At 40.2% G+C, this 18,814-nt stretch overlaps 1 protein-coding gene and 1 long non-coding RNA gene across 2 annotated transcripts in view; one reads left to right on the plus strand and one right to left on the minus strand.

Moving 5' to 3' along the window:
- Positions 1 to 18,814, plus strand: part of Apbb1ip (amyloid beta precursor protein binding family B member 1 interacting protein) — a 66,429-nt gene that overhangs the window by 18,886 nt on the left and 28,729 nt on the right. Inside the window, exons 2-5 of the mRNA XM_090319034.1 lie at positions 5,552 to 5,623; positions 10,926 to 11,013; positions 13,269 to 13,552; positions 15,155 to 15,232. Coding sequence (XP_090175160.1) covers positions 5,552 to 5,623; positions 10,926 to 11,013; positions 13,269 to 13,552; positions 15,155 to 15,232 — 522 coding nt within the window. The remainder of the gene's footprint in view (positions 1 to 5,551; positions 5,624 to 10,925; positions 11,014 to 13,268; positions 13,553 to 15,154; positions 15,233 to 18,814) is intronic.
- Positions 5,555 to 18,814, minus strand: part of LOC150046019 (uncharacterized) — a 49,812-nt gene continuing 36,552 nt past the window's right edge. Inside the window, exon 3 of the long non-coding RNA XR_016532712.1 lies at positions 5,555 to 5,642. This is a non-coding gene — a long non-coding RNA (uncharacterized LOC150046019). The remainder of the gene's footprint in view (positions 5,643 to 18,814) is intronic.

Raw genomic sequence — 18,814 nt, forward strand, 5'->3', positions numbered from 1 at the left:
CACTGTGGATGTGTTGGCATAAAGCTAGGTTTTGAATGAAGAGCAGGATTTTCTGAAGGAAATGTAGACAGAGCTTATTACTTAAAGAAACTATATATTTAAAAAAAGAAAGGGGAGGCCGGGAATGGTAAAGTTCTTGCCTAGCATGCACGAAGACCTGGGTTCAATTCCTTGGTGCACGAAGACCTGGGTTCAATTCCTTGGACCACATACATAGAAAAAGAAGGAGGTGTTGCTGTGCCTCAAGTGGTAGAAGCTCTAGCCTTGAGAATATCCAAAGACAGTGCTCAGGCCCTGAGTTTAAGTTGCAGGACTGGAAAGGGAAAAAAAAAAAAAGAAAGAAAGAATGAAAAAGGAAAGGGAATAATCAAAAGCCTGGGCAGGGAACCAGAAAGCCCTGAATGGCAAGAGCTGAATCCTGAGAAGTAGTTGAGGCACATCAGGAAAGCAACTACTGATGTGGTGAACAATTGGTCTCTCGCCACTTCATCAAGGCCAGCACTGGGAGAGTTTTGAGTGGGAGAAATTGGCAGGCACGCTGTGTGCAATGGTACTGGATGTGGTGGCAGAGGTGGCAGCAGACTTGTTCAGCCATGTCTGAACAAGTGAGGGTTAAGGAAAGGAGAAATCCCTCCAGGAAAAATCAGCAGGAGTATTCAAGTCACTGAACGGAAACATGGGAATAGCAAAAGACTAGACCACGCTTACTAAATCAGACTGAAGTATGAGTGACTGATTGGTCATGCAGCATGTAGGAAGAAAACACATAGGGAGGAAATTGGGCCTGCTCAGCTAGAAATGCCTGTGGGATCTTGAACGGGCTGCTTTATCAGACAGGTAGGATAAGAGCTTTCCTGATCTTCCTCCAAAATCTTGGCTGGAAGTGCTAATCTAGAAAACAGTGACGCTTGCATGCATGCAAAATTAAACATGTAAGGTTACTGTAAATATTCAAATATATATCCTGGGGGTAGTAGTTAGGATAGATTCTTAAGTATATATTACTCATATGTATATGTGAGGAAGAAAAACTCTTTGAAGATAAAAGCTAGTCTGGCTCGGCACCACTGGCTCACACCTATAATCCTAGCTACTTACGAGGGTGAAATCTAAGGATCTTGGTTCAAAGCCAGTCCGGACAGGAAAGTCCATGAGACTCTTATGTCCAATTAAGCATCAAAAAAAGCTGGAAGTGGAGTTCAAGTGGTAATGCACTGGCCTTGAACAAAAGAGCTCAAGGGATGGAGCCTAAGCCCTGAGTTCAAACCCTTGCAGTGGCACTAAATAAATTAATCAAATTAAACTAAAGCCTTGGAAATTAGGCTTTAGGGAGGGGCTGAGCATTAGAGAAATCTCCCTGCTATTATGGAGTACAAAACGGGACTTGGCTGAGGTATGCGCCTCCCTAACTCATTCTGCCCTACCCCCACTAAAAAACAAACAAAAGGGAATCTGACAAAATATGTTGGTAGTTTTCTACTAATCAGCAATTTGATGTTCTTCCCAAGAAATGACATAACTAGGAGAAAACTTTTACTCCACCCAATCTGTCGCTTTATTGTAGATTTTCCACTCCAACACTCTCCCCCTCTCTCTCTCCCTCTCTCTCCCTCCCTCTCCCTCCCCCTCCGTCACCCCCCCCTTCCTCTCTCTCACACACACACACATACACATACACATATATCATTTGGAAATCAAAAAGAAAAATCTCCTGCTCCCTCTCCCGCTCCTACTCCCTCTCCCTCTCTCCCTCTCTCCCTCCCTCCCCCCCTCTCTCACACAGACACATACACATACACATATATCATTTGGAAATCAAAAAGAAAAATCACCATCATCATTATCATCACATTAAAAAATGAGCTATACCTTTTTAGAATAAGGCCAAATGCTGGTGGCTCACACCTGTAATCCTAGCTATTCAAGAAGCAGAGAGCTAGTTCAAGGTTCAAAGCCAGCTGGGCAGAAGAGTCTTCAAGACTGATCCCAATTGACCAGCAAAAATATTAGAATGACTCAAGTAGTAGAATATTAGTCATGAACAAGTCCAGTGAGAATGTGGGGCCCTGGGTTCAAGCCCTGGAGCAGAAAACGAAAAAAAAAAAGATTTTCAAATTCTTTATTTTAGAAAACAATAGGTTGACCTGGACTTGGCTTAATTCAACCAGTAACTTACTTTGAACTCAAATACATATAAACGCCCATACAGAAAAAATAGGATTATTTAATAGATGGTATAGATAATTGCAATGGTAGTTTATTTGTAATACTATTACAGTATTGTTATACTGAGTTCAAGCCCCACGAGTGACAACCATTATTATCATCATCATCAACTGAAGAATTTTGTGTAGAGGTACATACATAGAGTCTTAGCACCCGGCAAGTTGAGGCGGAAGGATCATGAGTTTGAGGTCAGCCTGAGATACACAGTGAGTTCCAGGCCATCCTTGGACATATTACAAACCTCGGTCTCAAAAAACGAAAGTGTCATTATCATCACCATCATTATTGTCATCACCATCTATTGAAGGGAGGTATAGAGATGCCCTTTAACATAAAAGGTCATGAGTTAGTGAAACCCCTTGAACAATTAACATGCATTTTAATAAGAATAGTAGGGATTTGCAATATGCCTTCCCTGGGGTGTGGGTAGGAGTGAGAGGGGATGGGTGAGGGCCAATGTTCTCGAAAGACTTTAGGTACTGTGCAAAAATGGAGCAAGTGCACTTGATGAGACAGGTTTGCGAAGGGAGAAGGGGGAAGGGAAAAGGATGGAGGGGTATTTGATCAGAATGCACGGTAGCCTCACCTGCAGTCCTAGCTACTTAGGAGACCAAGATCTAAGGATCCAGGTTCAAAGCCAGCTCAGGCCAAGAAGGATCTATAAGATTCTTATCTCCAGCAAACCACCCAAAACTCAAGTGATAGAGAAAAACTTAAAGAGAAAAAGCTAAGGGACAGGGCCCAAACTCTGTGTCCAAATCCCAGTACAGCACCCCCCCCCAAAAAAAAAATGCATGGCCAGGAGCATCGCCTAGTGGTAGAATGTCCAAGGACAGTGCTCAGGCCCTGAGTTCAAGCCTCAGAACTGGCCAAAAAAAAAAAAGAACATTTGGGGCCAGGAGTTTGGCCTAGTGGTAGAGTGCTTGCATAACATGCACGATGATCCGGATTCGATTCCTTGGTACCACATACATTAAAAAAAAAAGCTGGAAATGGTGCTGTGGCTCAAGTGGTAGAGCCCTAGCTTTGAGAAAGCCCAAAGGCAGTGCCCAGACCCTGAGTTCAAGTCCTGAGATGGGCAAAAAATAATAATGATGATGATGATGATGCAATGTTTATGAATATGTTAAAATGAACCCCCCTTGTACGACTAATTGAGAATAATTTTTTAAATGTGTGAATTGGTCATTGTTGAAGTGGAGTCATAAATAAACAATTATGTCATCCTGCATACATATATTTAAATTCATACATTATATATACACATGGTGTATACACGTGTACATATAACATGCATCTTAAAGTTTACATATAAAAACAAGCACATGGGTAGGGGGAGGGCAATGGGAACAAAAACATGAGAAGGGGTATCAATGTGTAAGAAGTAATGCACCTACTATCTGGCTAATGTAACTATAACCCCTCTATACATTACCCGACGACAAAAAATAAAATGAAATTATTAAAAAAAATTACTCAGGTAAATGTTGCTTGAAGGAAATGTCCTTGTTTGGCAGTGTGTGCTCAACTCTCTGACATTTACACACTTGTGCCTGTGCAGTTTCTGTCACCCCTAGGCTAATTACACTACCTAAAACAGTGTTCACCATCTGTCATTAGTCACCTATCACTTAACCACGGAGGTAGGTTCTAAGTAATGTACCAGTGGATAGTTTCATTGTCATGGGATCATAAGACGAACTTGCACAAGTTAAGACAGTAAGACATCAGCAGGAAAGAGAATCACAGGCTCACAGAGGGCTATAAAGTCTGTTGGTTGACCAAAATTAAATAAAAATTAAACACTCACAAGTCATTCATTATGTCATGCATGATTGTATTTTGTCAGGGAATCATGGTAAGAAAAAAATAGGCAACATGTTCAGTACAGTAACATTTTTGAATATTTTTCTTCCATACTTGGTTGAATGGTGGATACATTCAACCTCTGTGTGTGTGTGTGTATGTGGGGGGGGGGAGGGGAGTGGGAGGGAGAAAACTCATACATGTACCAGTCCCTGAGCTTCTTTTGCTCATAGTGCTCTACCACTTGAGCCACCACTCCACTTCTGGCTATTTCCGTAATATATTGAAGACAAGAGTCTTATAGACTTTTCCTACCCAGACTGCCTTTGAACTCTGATGCTCAGATCTCAGTCTCCTGAGTAGCTAGGCTTACAGGCGTGAGCTACCGCGCCCTGCTAACTCTGATCTTCTCATCCCGACACTCAGCAGGCCACTAGTTAGAGCTATGATGAGTGAGCATATGATAGGACCCTTAGAAATTATCCTCAGCAAACTGTTCATATAGATAAAGCAATTCATTTCCTCTAAGCTGAAGCTTGCAGTATTGGCTCTAGGAGATGTTCTTAGCTCTTCATTGTCCAACCCAACCATGCCCTGTTAGGAAAGAGAGTGGATAGTTTCACTTCCCATGGCACTTTGCCTGTTTTATCACATCTCAGTGTGCGTGAGTGTGTGTGCGTGTGAGTTCAAGGTTGGCCTTGAACTCAGAGTCTGAGTGCTGGCACTAAGCTCTTGTGCTCCAGATTTAGTGCTCTAACAATTGAGCCACAGCTCTGCTTCCAGTTTGGGGGGTAGTTTATTGGAGAAAAGAGTCTCATGGATTTTTCTGCCCTGGCTGGCTTCACACTGTGATCCTCAGATCTCAGCCTCCTGAGTAACCAAGAATACAGGTGTGAGCCACCGGTACCCAGCAACACTACATTTTCCTCTCTTAGGTAATTGTTTCACTTGGTTGAGGGGAAAAAAATAAAACATGCACTATAAAACATTATTTCCATTTCTTTTTATTTGCTCATGTGGCCTTTTTAATATTCACTATCCTGTACTTAACAAATAAATGTGCCCAAAGCTGCAGTTATTCCAGAAATGTCTTTGAAAGGAATAATTGATTAATGTATCTAACCACTCCTGGCTTATCATTTTAACATACATTTTTAAATGGAGGTAAAAGTCTTTCATTTCTCTGAGGGTAATAATGAAGTTTTCTCATTTTCCAACAGTGTGAAGTCCAGAACAATATCCATTTTGTTCATGTGACCCCAAGGGGAATTGTTCACTTTGAGAAAACAAAGTCCAGTTTTAGCCAGGCAGCTGTACCTAAGGTTTGGTTCAATTGGAGACCATGCAAATTAGATGGTATTTAGAGAGGAAATTCGAGCTAAAACAACTCTTCCTTTCTGCAGAGTTCTCTTCCCAGCTTGCTTGCTCACAGACAGGCTCTTAGAGAAAAGAAACATGATAGTGAGCCCTGGATATGCTTTTGTGCAACTGTTCATGTCTGGATTTCTTCCTTTCACAGATGGACGAGTCCGGGGAAGATATCGACCAGATGTTCAGCACTTTGCTGGGAGAGATGGATCTTCTCACCCAGGTAAACTCTCCTTCTTCACCTTCAAATTGGAGAGGAACATAGCCCACAGAATTTGATAGGAATACAACAAAACTGCAATCTCCAAACAGCCGGAGCTCATGCCTGTAATCCTAGCTACTCGGGAGGCTAAAATCTGAGGATCATGGTTCAAAACCAGGCCTGGGTAGGAAAGTTTGTGAGACTTATCTTTGGCTAACTACCAAAAAGCTGGAAGAGGAGCTGTGGCTGAAGTGGTAGCATGATAACCTTGAGCAAAAAAAAAAAAAAACAACTCTAGGATAGCACCCAGGCCCTCAGTTCCAGTCCCAGGACTGGCACAAACAAATAAAATTTAACACTATCACATTCCTGATAGAACTGTGACTGTGATGGGAAAATAATAAAGCTTTTCCTGATTTCACACAAGCATTGTGTCAGTCACACAAGCATTCTGTAATTGCCTTGCTTGGGATGACCGTACCCAATGGAGAAAATCTACCTTCTCCTGAGTAGCCAGCCAACCACTGCCAATGGGCAATGTCTGTGGTATTACCTTTACCAGGTGATACAATGGCATCACCTCTAGTTAAGACTTGTACCAACACTTTGAGGGAGTACTCCATTTTAAAGGACTTGAGTGGAAATGATGGTAAACTCCTGAATGGACCAAAAGAACCAAGTCCACTCAAAAGAGTGTGGAAGTCTTTCTACCCAGGCAGCCATTCAGCAAGGCAGGTCACAAAGACCAGCTAGGCCTCAGCAGTCACCCCCTGACCTGGGTCACAATCTGATGAGCTTTGGTGTATCTTGTAATATTCCAGAAATATTTCCTTGATTCATGGAGAATGCAGCTCATTGCTTCCAGTGCAAAAATAGTCAAGAAAGAATAATGCAGCCTTCCTAAATGAGATAGGGATCCTGAGTTCTTTAACCTGAGTTTTGTTTTTGGCCTGTGTTTGGCAAGACCTTTCATTTTAGGAAACAAGGCAATTTAAGTTAGCGTTGCGTTTTTGTGGAGGAATATGAGCTGGTGAAATGCTGACAGTGTAAGCATATTTTCATAGATGAGAACGTGGTTCTCCTCCTGTAGAGATAGAGTTCTGATAAATCTCTGTGGTCATTCAATCTCTTCAGAAGCCAGAGGGAGGAAGGCCCATCCTGATTGGTTAGAGACTGAGATTTTCATCACACCACAGCCTGCTAGAATAGCACAAGAACAGGAAGTAGGTACCACAAAGCTCTGGGGGCTACCCCACTCCTATCTCGGGAGATGTTGTCCTATGGCTTGTTAAGTAAATACGTCCCTCCAGATAACTTCAGAGGCCTAGACTAAGGAAAAGAATGTGCCTGTGCTCAGATTTGGTATTGGTTCCTCAGTTTGATCATTACCAACTGCCCTTTGAGATCCCTGGCTATTTTCCCCAGCTGTTTAAAAAGCTACCACTCCCTTGGGCTGGGAGTTTAGCCTAGTGGTAGAGTGCTTGCCTAGCATGCACGAAGACCCGGGTTCGATTCCTTGGTACCACATACTTAGAAAAAGCCAGAAGTGCTGCTGAGACTCAAGGGGTAGAGCCTTGAGAAAAATCCAAGGACAGTGCTCAGGTCCTGAGCTTAAGCCCAGGACTGGCAAAAAAAGAAAAAAAAAAAGCTGCTGCTCTCTTGATCTCCATGTGTGAATTTTGTGTGTTATTCTTGCCAGTCCTGGGGCTTGAACTCAGAGCCTTAGTACTGTTCCTGAGCTTTTTCTCTTATGGCACTCTACCACTTGGGTTATGGTGCCACTTCCCACTTTTTCTGAATAGTTTATTGACGATAAAGATTCTCACAGAGTTTCCTACCCCAACTGGCTTCAAATTGAGATCCTCAGATCTCAGCTTCCTGAGTTAACTATGATTACAGGCATGAGCCACCTGTGTCCAGCTCTATTTCTGTTTTGTTTTGTTTTTCAATTAGATTATGATTGGGAGGGGAGGAGTAGGTAGCCCAAGTCTCTAATTTCTCAAAACAAGCAAAAACTCAAGGGAACTACAATAATGTGATTGTGACTGTTTCCTTTTAGGGGCTAAGATGTAAATCAGTGGTAGTATACTTGACTAGCATATAAAAAGCCCCAGGTTCAAATCCTAGCACCACATACCCTAAAATAACTTCAAGCTTACAAAAAAGTAAAAAAAAAAAAAAAAGGACAAAGGACACTATTTCCCACACACACATCCCCCAGCTTTCCTAGGGTAAATGATATGCTAGCCTATGCATTATCATCATTCCCTATTATTCTCTGTCACTTGATAAAGGTGGCATACATCTTACATAAATGAAAAAATAACCATTATTTAATAAATTCTAATAAGATAACACATTTGGGAAATCAAAAGCTGCACTTCATCTCATATCTTATGTCCCTAATAAGTTCCAAGAATCAAATATGTAAAAATATGAAATATAAACAGGAGAAAACTTAGAAGTACTATCAATATAATCTCAAAATAGAGACAACTTTCCTAAGTAAAATATAACACAGAGAAGCCATAGAAGAATAGGCTACTTTAAAATACGTTCTTTAATTTTTAGGTAGTTAAAAAAATAACTTTCAGATCATAATGCCAAAAAAAGAAAACCCCAGAAGCAACAAAAACTAAAGTTCTGGGCTGAGGGTGGAGCTCAGTGGAGCAGTATTTACCCAGCATGCCCAGGGCCCTGGGTCTGTTGCTAGCACAAAACAAAACACACCCTTATTTATTGGTCACCATTGGAAACCACCAGACCAGTAAATTATTATTCTGAAATATGTAAATAAAGAGAAAATGATCAACTATTGAATTTAGTTTCTTTATAGTCCTCCTTAAACTATACTTTGGAATAAACAAATTATTTATTACAGAAAGTTCTTTGTAGAAAAATTCCAGTTATGCATTGGAAAAGAACAAAGTGGGAGTTATCAGTAGGTACATTCTGTGGAAATGCACTTCTAGCATATGGTTGACAGAGGGTTGACAGAAATAGCTGTCAGGCTATTTGCCTTCATGGTGAATGCCAAAATTACAACTTTTTTTGCATTATTTCTTAATCTTTCACTTTAATCAATTTTAAATGAAACTGAAGCAGTTGTCATTTATTTTTCTTCTTAATAAACATCCAAGTGGATGTAAGGTCATTTGCATTCTAAATAGTTGTACTTTTGTATAACACATAACATCTTTACACAGGCCTCACCAGGCACATAGAGAGAGAGAAGCTTTACATGCTTCACTTCATTTGAGCTTTGAATAACTTTTCTACCACTAATGGACATTTTTTTTAAATGATTATCAGTTCCTTTGCCCACCCCACTCCAACTTACTAGAATCTTGTTTTATTACAAATTCTAGAGTTCGAAATTCAACTCAAGGTCTTGTACTTGCAAGGCAGATAGATGCTCTACCACTTAAGTCATGCTATAAAACTTTTTCATGGCTTGAGGTGTTTGGGGTTTTTTGTCAGTCATGGGGGCTGGAACTCTGGGCCTGGGTGTTGGCCCTGAGCTCTTCAGATCAAGACCAGCACTCTACCACTTGAGGCACAGTGCCACTTCCGGTTTTCTGATAGCTAATTGGAGATAAGGGTCTCTCAGACTTTCATGCCTGGGGTGGCTTTGAATCTCGATCCTCAGATCTCAGCCTCTTGAGTAGCTAGGATTACAGGCGTGAGCCACTGGCACCCGGCCTGAGTTCTTTTTGAAGTAGGCTCATACCTTTTTGCCCACCATAGCCTGGACTTTGATCATCCCACGTGCTGCAGCCTCCTGGATAGATAGGATCACAGATGTGAACCACCAAGTCTAGTTCATTCTTTGAGATGGGGTTTCACCAGCCTTCTGCCTAAGCTGACCCTGCACTGTGATCCTGCCAATCTTTACCACCCACGGAGCTGAGATTCAAAGTGTGTGCCAACACATCTGTATTTATGTAGAAACATTTTGCTGGAGAACTACATTTAATTTCATTAAATAGAACAGTAAAGTATATTCTGAGGAAAAAAATCAGTTGCCTCTACTGAAATGTAGACATCTTAACATTATAAAAAGCAAATTCATTTGCTTTCCTTTTATACATACTCCTTTCACGAACTTTTTTGTCGTGGTGTTTGTCTTTCTGTGTGTTTATTGAGCTCTTCTTCTCTAGACGATATTTTACATGTGTATTCTGTTTTTTAAAAAGGAATTCTCAAGTCATAGCCACTCTTCCTACACTTTATACTCGTTTCTTACCTGATTGAGTTAAATTCTCCTCTATGTCTTGATTTTTTGGTGTTTTTGCTTAAGATTAATTATGCTCCACTGGCTACCAGTGACTCACCCCTGTCATCCTAGCTAATCAGGAGCCTATGGAGTGTAGTTGAATATCAGCTCTGGCTCTTACCTCCAATTAACTACTCAAAAGCCAGCCATGGAGCAGTGGCTCAAGTGATAGAGCACTAGCATTGTGCACAAAAGCTCAGAGACAGCATCCGGGCCTTGAGTTCAAATCCCAGGACCAGTGCGCACACATACAAATTGATTAGACTTCATCCATTAGTAATATATTCACTGGCTTCCTCCAGAAATCTAAGATGTGAACAGGAATATATTTTTACCAAGTCAGATGAACAACAAGGGATATTTTCAGTCATAATAGCATTCATGCTTTAGAACAGCCAAAGCCACTTCTCACGAAAACATAAAACTGGCCTTGCACATGTAAACTGCAATGTCATATAGCTTTAAACCATGTAAGAAGTCAGTTATTTCCAAGTAAGAATAACATTATGTGCAAAAATAAATAAATTTTTCTGTCCTGATTTCTTTCTTTTTTCAGCGGTGGCAATCAAACTCAGAGCTTCATAGATACTGGACAGGAACTTCACACCGAGCTACATCCCCATCGCCTAATCTCTTTTAAATAAATCTTATTACATAATCATAAAAGCATAACATTTTACTAAATAATGGCAGATTACATCCTGGACCATTTTTTCTCCTCCACATGACTAGATATTTCTTTCTTTGATGCCATTGCTTATGTCTTTATAAGAGTATATGTATGTGTACATAATTATAAGAAATTTTCACTGCTTATTAAAATTAACCATCTCCTCATCCTTCTCAGTTAAAATGGTGTGTTTCAAGATGTCTCTTGGAGAATAATTTTTTAAATTGTAATTCTCTATAGGAGAGAAATCACATATAACATTTTAAGGTAAGAAACTGTAGAGAAGAGAAAACCAGGCGAATAATGAATGCTTTGGTGCTGAAAGTTTAGCGTGTACTCTAGAAAAGTTGGTATGGTAACTTTTGTAACTTTTTCAGAGTTTGGGAATGCACACGCTTCCTCCTCCTGACCCTAAACCACCCAGCGCTGAATTCAACTACAGTGTGGGCTTCAAAGATTTAAACGGTAAGCATAACAAATTTCTTAAGTAATTTGAAATCATTATGATAACTAAAATCAGTGTTGAACACAATTTGAGTATAAAATTCAAGGTAATTGGACATCATGCTAAATACTATTTGCATGTTGAACTGAAACTCCTTTGTACAGCTATTTACAGATAATGATAAAAATTTAATTTTAGGGGGCCAGGAGTTTGGCCTAGTGGTAGAGTGCTTGCCTAGCATGCATGAAGACCCGGGTTCGATTCCTCGGTACCCCACATACGTAGCGAAAAGCCGGAAGTGGTGCTGAGGCTCAAGTGATAGAGTGCTCACCTTGAGAAAGTCCAAGGACAGTGCTCAAACCCTGAGCTCAAGCCCAGGACGGCAAAAAAAAAAAAAATTTTAATTTTAAAAGTCAATCAGAAATTTTCCTAGAATGACAAGGAATTCTGTCTGCATTTGTAAAAAGTCTCAAAATGTTCTTTAAAAAAATGGTGAGAGTTTCTTCCTATTACTACAGAGTAGTATAAGATTAATAAGAAAATGATCTTCAAGGAGAAAACTTAATTGTCCATCTCATAATGACATGATTTATTGATAATATATGAATAATTCAAAATAAGATCTGTTTAAAATATATCTCCATTTATATATAATGTTTTATATGTAATTTACTGTTGGACCTTTTTTTCCCAGTCCTGGGGCTTGAAATCAGGGCCTGGACACTTTCCTTGAGCTTTTTTTGCTCAAGGCCAGCACTGTACCAGTTGAGCCAAAGCACCACATCCGGCTTTTTCTGTGTATGTGGTATGAGGAACTGAACTCAGGGATTTGTGCATACTAAAGCAAGCACTCTACCACTAGGCCAAACTCCCAGCCACTGTTTGACATTTTTAATCCTCCTTAAGAGTGAAATGATTGATGTTATTAACAAAGATCTTCTTATTTAGCATAGAGGTGAACTGTAGTGCATACACTCTTCAAATTCCAAAAATATCTGGAAGTAATCCCTTCAAGACTCGGACTAGAAATTTTGAAGAAGATCTATCAAATATTGACAGTGCTATCAAGAATATTAAACGGGTGGGGGAGCAATTCAATTCTGGAAATCCAGAGTTCCAAGTTTACTTCTGTCCCTTCCTGAATTCCTTTGTTTCTACCATTTTTGGTCATTTTTTTGATTAGCTAATTGACACCCAGGACTGTTTCCCTATAAAATAGAACATGTCTCTTCAGATTTTCCCTTCTTTCTATACTTTTTTCTATTTACCACATAAGTTTATTATTCCTCCTGCCAGTCAATTCCACCAAGAGGGTAACACTCATAAAGTTTCAAACATGGATGCACTTAAACTGGATAGTGGCACTCATCTGTCGTCCCAGCAGCTCTCAGGAGGCTGAGCAAGGAAGATCACAAGTTCAAAGACCAGCCTAGGTTTCTGAGATACATTACCAATAATAATAAGTTAATATGTTCATTTTTGTCTTTCAGAAGCTCCCTGTACACTCCTTAAAGGTATATAAAATACAGTTGGTTGCAGTCCACTGCCTTCCAAAAATATTTATCAAAATATTAATGCCTAGGGAGTACTCACCTTCCATGCTATTTTTATCATCTACATTCTCCTACTTTTCTAAAACCCTAAGTCAGACCTTGCACTGAAACGACAAAGAATCCCTGACTTCTGTTCCTGTTCTTTAATCTGACTTCATAGCTAGTTCTGAGATGTCTGCATGTAGAACATGTTTAATCCTTTTCTTCTTATTTGAAACTCGCTCAGATTTCATTCAGTAAATGACACAATAATTATTTCAGGAATCCCCATACCTGAGTGTTTACTACTGAATACTAATTTTTTCAACCTTTTCCATAATATGGTAAGACTTATGTAAAAATGATGAGCCAGTGGTTCATGCCTGTAATCCTAGCTATTCAGGAGCCTCAGATTTGAAGATCCCTAGTTCAAAGCCAACATAAGCAGAAAAATCCATGAGACCCTGATTTCCAGTTTACCAGCAAAAAAAGCCAGAAAGGGTACTGTGGTTCGACAGACAGAGCACTAGCTTTGAGAGAACAAAAAAGCCAAGGGACAGTGTCTAGACCCTGAGTTCCAGCCCCAGGACTAGCACAAAAATAAATTAATAAATTAATAAATAAATAAATTAATCAAAAACACAACTCTCCACTATGCAAATACTACTACCAAAATGACCAACTCTTAGTGTTTCCAGGGGTACACAGTTGGTTTTTATCAGTCATGTGATTTTCCTTCCCAGAGTCCCTAAATGCACTGGAAGACCAAGATTTAGATGCTCTCATGGCCTATCTGATGGCAGACATAAGCGAGGCTGAACAGAGGACCATTCAGGCACAGAACCAGCATACCTTGGCATCTCTGGAGGCCTCCAGCTACACTGGTGTCACCTCTGCCGATCATGGAACAACTGCTGCCATTCCCCTGGGCCACGGTGAGGATGACCTCCCAGTCCCACCCACAGACCCCATGTTGGGCCTTCCACCCCCTCCGCCACCTCCGCCACCTCCGGAACCTCTTTCCCCGGTAAGTGGGAGTGACAGACACAGAAGAACTGTGGATCTTCTCATGGCTGCTGAGCTTGTGCATTGCAAAGCCAGAACAGCCATGAACAAACAGCCAAGATGGTGGCTGGCTGTGTTTTCTGTTGCTATATGATCTGAAGGCTGGACATGAAACAGTGTGGTACTGCGTCTAGTGAGGCCCTCCTGCTGCATCATAAGATTCCAGAGCATCCCCCGTCCAGACCAACCTGTATGCTGGAGGACAGTGTCACTCTTTTAATATCCCACTCAACCATGAATCAGTTAATCCTGCCCTCAGGACCCAATAACCTTTTTAAAGGTTCCACCTGGTTCAACCTTGTAGTTTAATTTTAATTAGTTTAGTTTAAATTTAATCCCACAAAGGAGATTAAATTTCAACTGGAGTTTTGGTGAGGACATTGAAACCATATGAAGGGTGAATAAAGAACATAAAGAGGAGCTGGTGCCTTTACATATACTTTGGGAAAACCACATACTAAAGTGAGAATTAGAAATGAGTTCTGGGCCGGGAGTTTGGCCTGGTGGTAGAGTGCTTGCCTAGCATGCATGAAGACCCGGGTTCGATTCCTCGGTACCACATACATAGAAAAAAGCCAGAAATGGTGCTGAGGCTCAAGTGGTAGAGCTCTAGCCTTGAGAAAGTCCAAGGACAGTGCTCAGGCCCTGAGCTCAAGCCCAGGATGGCAAAAAAAAAAAAAAAATAGAAATGAGTTCGGTTTTCAAGAGAGGCTGCAAGGAGAGGAAGAAGGAAAGAGAGAGAAAGAGAACTTGGTGTGGTGGTATAAACCTATAATCCCAGCAACTGAGAGACAGAATCAGACAGGAGGGAGGTTACTGAGTTCAGTCATTCTGTTCCACATAAGCCAGACAAGAAAAAGAGAGAGAGAGAGGATAAAAAAGAAGGGACACCATGGACTGAAACACTGAAAGCATGAAACAAAATAAGCCTTTACTCCTTGAAAAGAAAAAGAACATATTAAGGCCATACTAAGAATTTATCACAGTTTGCTTTGAAATTATTTATGTATGTATGTATGTATGTATATTTTTTCTTGATAATACTCAACATTTTGGGAACTTTTGTTACTATCTTGCATGGGCTATGGAACTGATTTACATATTGGGAAGTTAATGTAGGAGGCTCAGAAGTTCCAGTCCAGCCTAAACTACATAGCAAGACCCTGTCTTGAACAATCCCAAAGTGTAATAGAAACCAAAAACAGTGTAATAGAAACCAAAACTCCTCCAAAATGACATCCTAACCCAAGATGCTGCCGATAACTTCAGGAAGTGCTCAGCTCCTTTGAGGTGGCTTCCTTTATGGAACCCATATTGGTTCAGGAGCTCTTTCTTGGTCCTTCCCCCCAACTCTCCCCTCCTAAAAAAAAAAAACAGGGAAAGACCTTTGTAGTCTAAAAGGCACTCTAAGGTTATCAGTTCATCTTTGACATTGAAATTCCCATGCTAATAAATGTCGACTGCTTTCTCTCTCTCAGGGTTGAGTACTGTGGTTATAGTCACTTACACGGTGAAGTTTGAGTATGTGAAATTGACAACCCTCTGATGTCTTGTAATTTTACAGGAAGAAGAAGAAGCCCAAGCCAAGGCTGATAAAATTAAGCTAGCACTGGAAAAACTGAAGGAAGCCAAAGTTAAGAAGGTAAATTGGGAATCACATTTTCATGGGAAAAGTTAAAATAGTTATACTATTAGAGTTATACTATTAGATTGGAAGCATGGCTCAAGTGGTAAACAGCGTGGCCAAGCAAACTAGAGGCCCTGAATTCAAACCGGCAAGTTCTCACTTGGTACCTGTGGCTCACTCCTGTAATCCTAGCTACTCAGGGGGCTGAGACTTCAAGGTTCAACATTCAAAGTCACACTGGCAGAAAAGTCTGCAAGACTCTATCTCCAAATAACCAGTAATATCATGTAATGCCAGGCTGCAGGTGTGGCTCAAGAGATAGAGCATCATGAGCAGAAAAAGCCAAGTGAGAGCTTGAGATCCTGAGTTCAAGCCCTGGTACCAGCACACACACACACACTCTCTCTCTCTGTCTCTCTCCATACATGTGTATATACATATATATATATATATAATAAAAGTTTTTAAATGTTACTTTTCTAAAACCTGTCAATTTTTTTAGTTCTAAGGATAAAAATGAAGTGTATGGTTTTTCTCTTTATAGTATTATTGGCTCATTTGTGCAGGGGTTGCCATTTTTGAATAGCAGTGGAAGTTTCTTGGTCTATCCATGATTTTTCCCCCTTTGGTTTATACATATTTTTCTGAAGTGAAATCATGGAAGTTGAATTTTTCTTTCATAAAAAAAAGAAAAGAGTCGGGCACAGTGGCTCACGCCTGTAATCCTAGCTACTCAGGAGGCTGAGATCTGAGGATCAAGGTTCAAAGCCAGCCCAGGCACAAAAGGACCTGAGACTTGTATCTCCAATTAACCTCTAGAAAAGGGGAAGTGGGGCTTGGCTCAAGGGTAGGGTGGTAGCCTTGAACTGAAGAGCTCAGGGACTACACCCAGGCTGAGTTCAAGCCCCATGACACACAAAAAAGAAAGAAAAAGAGAGAGAGATAAGGTCTTTGGCTTCACTGACACATAAGCAGAACTCTTCCAGTCCTATTTTGAAAAGGTCAAACTGATCTGTACATCCAAAGCTCCTTCTGCTGAGATCTGCACGTCCTCTAACTCACCAGAAGATGGTGAGTCTGCCTTAATTGGGTGAGAGCATGGCTTCAGTTGAGCTCTTGTGTCCATAGGTACGTGAGCATTTTTCGCATCCCCTGGGTGAAGTTTCAAACTCTGTTGCTTACTCTGGCTGTCCAAGTTATATCTCAGGGAAACCAAATATTTTTGCTTATCCTCTGCTTTCTAAATTGCCAATCTGCTCCTAAACTTACTGTTCCAAAAGCCTGTAATTTTATTGTGCAATTTTTTTTGCAAAACATAGGCTTTTTTTTTCCAGGAACATGTATTCCTGAAAAAAGGGGTGGGGGAGCAAGGACTAAAGATGCATCTCAGTAATAGATCATCTCCTAACAGGTAGAAAGACCTAGGTTCAATCCTTAGAACTGCAAAGAGAATAAATAAAAACAAAATTGATAGTTGGACTATTTCAAACTACTGGATTGTTTGCTTTTTTAAAAGGCCACAAGGGCTGGGAATATGGCTTAGTGGCAGAGCACTTACCTAGCGTGCATGAGACCCTGGTTTCAATTCCTTAGTACCACATAAACAAAAAATAATAATAAAAATATATTTAAAAAGTAAGGGCCACATTGCATATATTTTCAGAATAGAAATGAAAAGTGAAGTTGCTTCTTAGAATAAATAGCAGATGCCGTCTCTTCGCTCCAGCCGTCCCCTGAGAACAGGAAGATGTAACAGTTTTTTCCTACCATCGATCACAAAGCAAGACAGCTCTATCACGTTTGGTTTAAATGAATGATGATGATCATCACAAAGCGCAGTCTGACTGTCTTCACCCGTGTGAGGCGTCTTGAGTTTGGTTTTGTTTGGAGTTTTCGGTGTTGTTTTGGTTTTGCTGGTCTTTTGGCTCAAGGCTGGAACTCTACCACATGAGCCACAGCTCCACTTCCTGCTTTTGGGTGGTTAGGTGGAGATAAGAGTCTCACAGACTTTCCTGCTTGGACTGGTGTCAAACTGCGATCCTCAAATCTCAGCACCTGAATTAGGATTACAGACCTGAGCCACCAGTGCTCTGCTTTCAAATGTATTTTTAAAAACAACAACAACAGCAACAAAAAAGCCTAGCATGGCATGGCACCTGAGAAAAATAACTGAAACACTTACACTTTAGGAGCAGAACACCAGAGGGATATGACATGTTATGGAAACCAAGCAAAAATTCCATGGGGAGTTAACGTCATTTTGAATTATGTATAATATACATAACTCATGCTGCAAAGGTTTTGGAATCAGACACACCCAATAATTTTGTAAATTTTATTAGAACAACAAAAAAAAAGAAAAGTATTATAACTAATTTAGGAATATGCTTTTGAATGTAATAGCTTTCAAATGAAAGATAAAAAAGAAATGATTTTTATACTATATAATAACTCCAATAGCCAGGGAGAGGGAAGGAAGGAAATGGGGACCATGTCATGAGAAAGGGTATCAATGTTTGTGAAGTAATGCACCTTCTATCTGGTGAATATAATGTAACCCTTCTATTAATTACAATAAAAATCAAAATAAAAAATAGTAACTCCAGGGCCGGGAGTTTGGCCTAGTGGTAGCGTGATTGCCTAGCATGCACGAAGACCCGGTTTCGATTCCTCGGTACCACATACATAGAAAAAAGCCAGAAATGGTGCCGAGGCTCAAGTGGTAGAGCTCTAGCCTTGAGAAAGTCCAAGGACAGTGCTCAGGCCCTGAGCTCAAGTCCAGGACTGGCAAATAATAATAATAATAATAACTCCAATAATGATTTAGAAAGGCAATGATTTTTTTACATATGTGAGTCATTTTGTCCCATAGAAGGTTGTATAACTACAAAAGGCACTTAGCTTGCAAAGTCATGAGCCATAATCATGATTCATTATGCTCTATGGGTTGGTATGGTTACTCATCGACTAGCAAATATGACAAAATAGAATATGTAAATAATAGGGAAATTTCTTCATATGAAGAAGTTATCAGCCTTCTCTTGGCTTTTGTGTTTGCTAAATTCTATAATTGTGGACATTTGGTTTCGATCTACTTCACAATTTCTGCCAAATAAACAAAAGATCCTCTTTCATCATCGTGAAATTATGCAGTTGAATATTTTTTCTTCTCAATTAAAAAAAAGAACAAAAACACCAACATGTATTTTATTTTCTCCAAAGTTCATAAACAGGAATAAAACCTGGTCAGATATTCTTAATCTTTACAAGCCTGAGGATATGTAGCTTTTTTGCTTTTTTTTTTTTTTTTTTTTTGCCAGTCCTGAGGCTTGAACTCAGGTCCTGGGCATTGTCCTTGAGCATTTTTGCTCAAGGCTAGCACTCTGCCACTTGAACCACAGCACCACTTCCAGCTTTTTCTGTGTATGTGGTACCAAGGAATCAAACTTCGGACTTTGTGCATGCTAGGTGAACACTCTATCCTGGCCCCAACATGTAGTTCATTTACAACAATAATTCTGAGCAGAGAACAGTGAGTATGTCTTTCACAGAAAAATACCACAAAGCCAAGCATTGTGGCTCATTCCTAGAATCCTA

Source organism: Megascapheus bottae, chromosome 26 (genome assembly GCF_031878675.1).
Source record: "Megascapheus bottae isolate mThoBot1 chromosome 26, mThoBot2.hap1, whole genome shotgun sequence".
Classification (NCBI taxonomy): domain Eukaryota; kingdom Metazoa; phylum Chordata; class Mammalia; order Rodentia; family Geomyidae; genus Megascapheus; species Megascapheus bottae.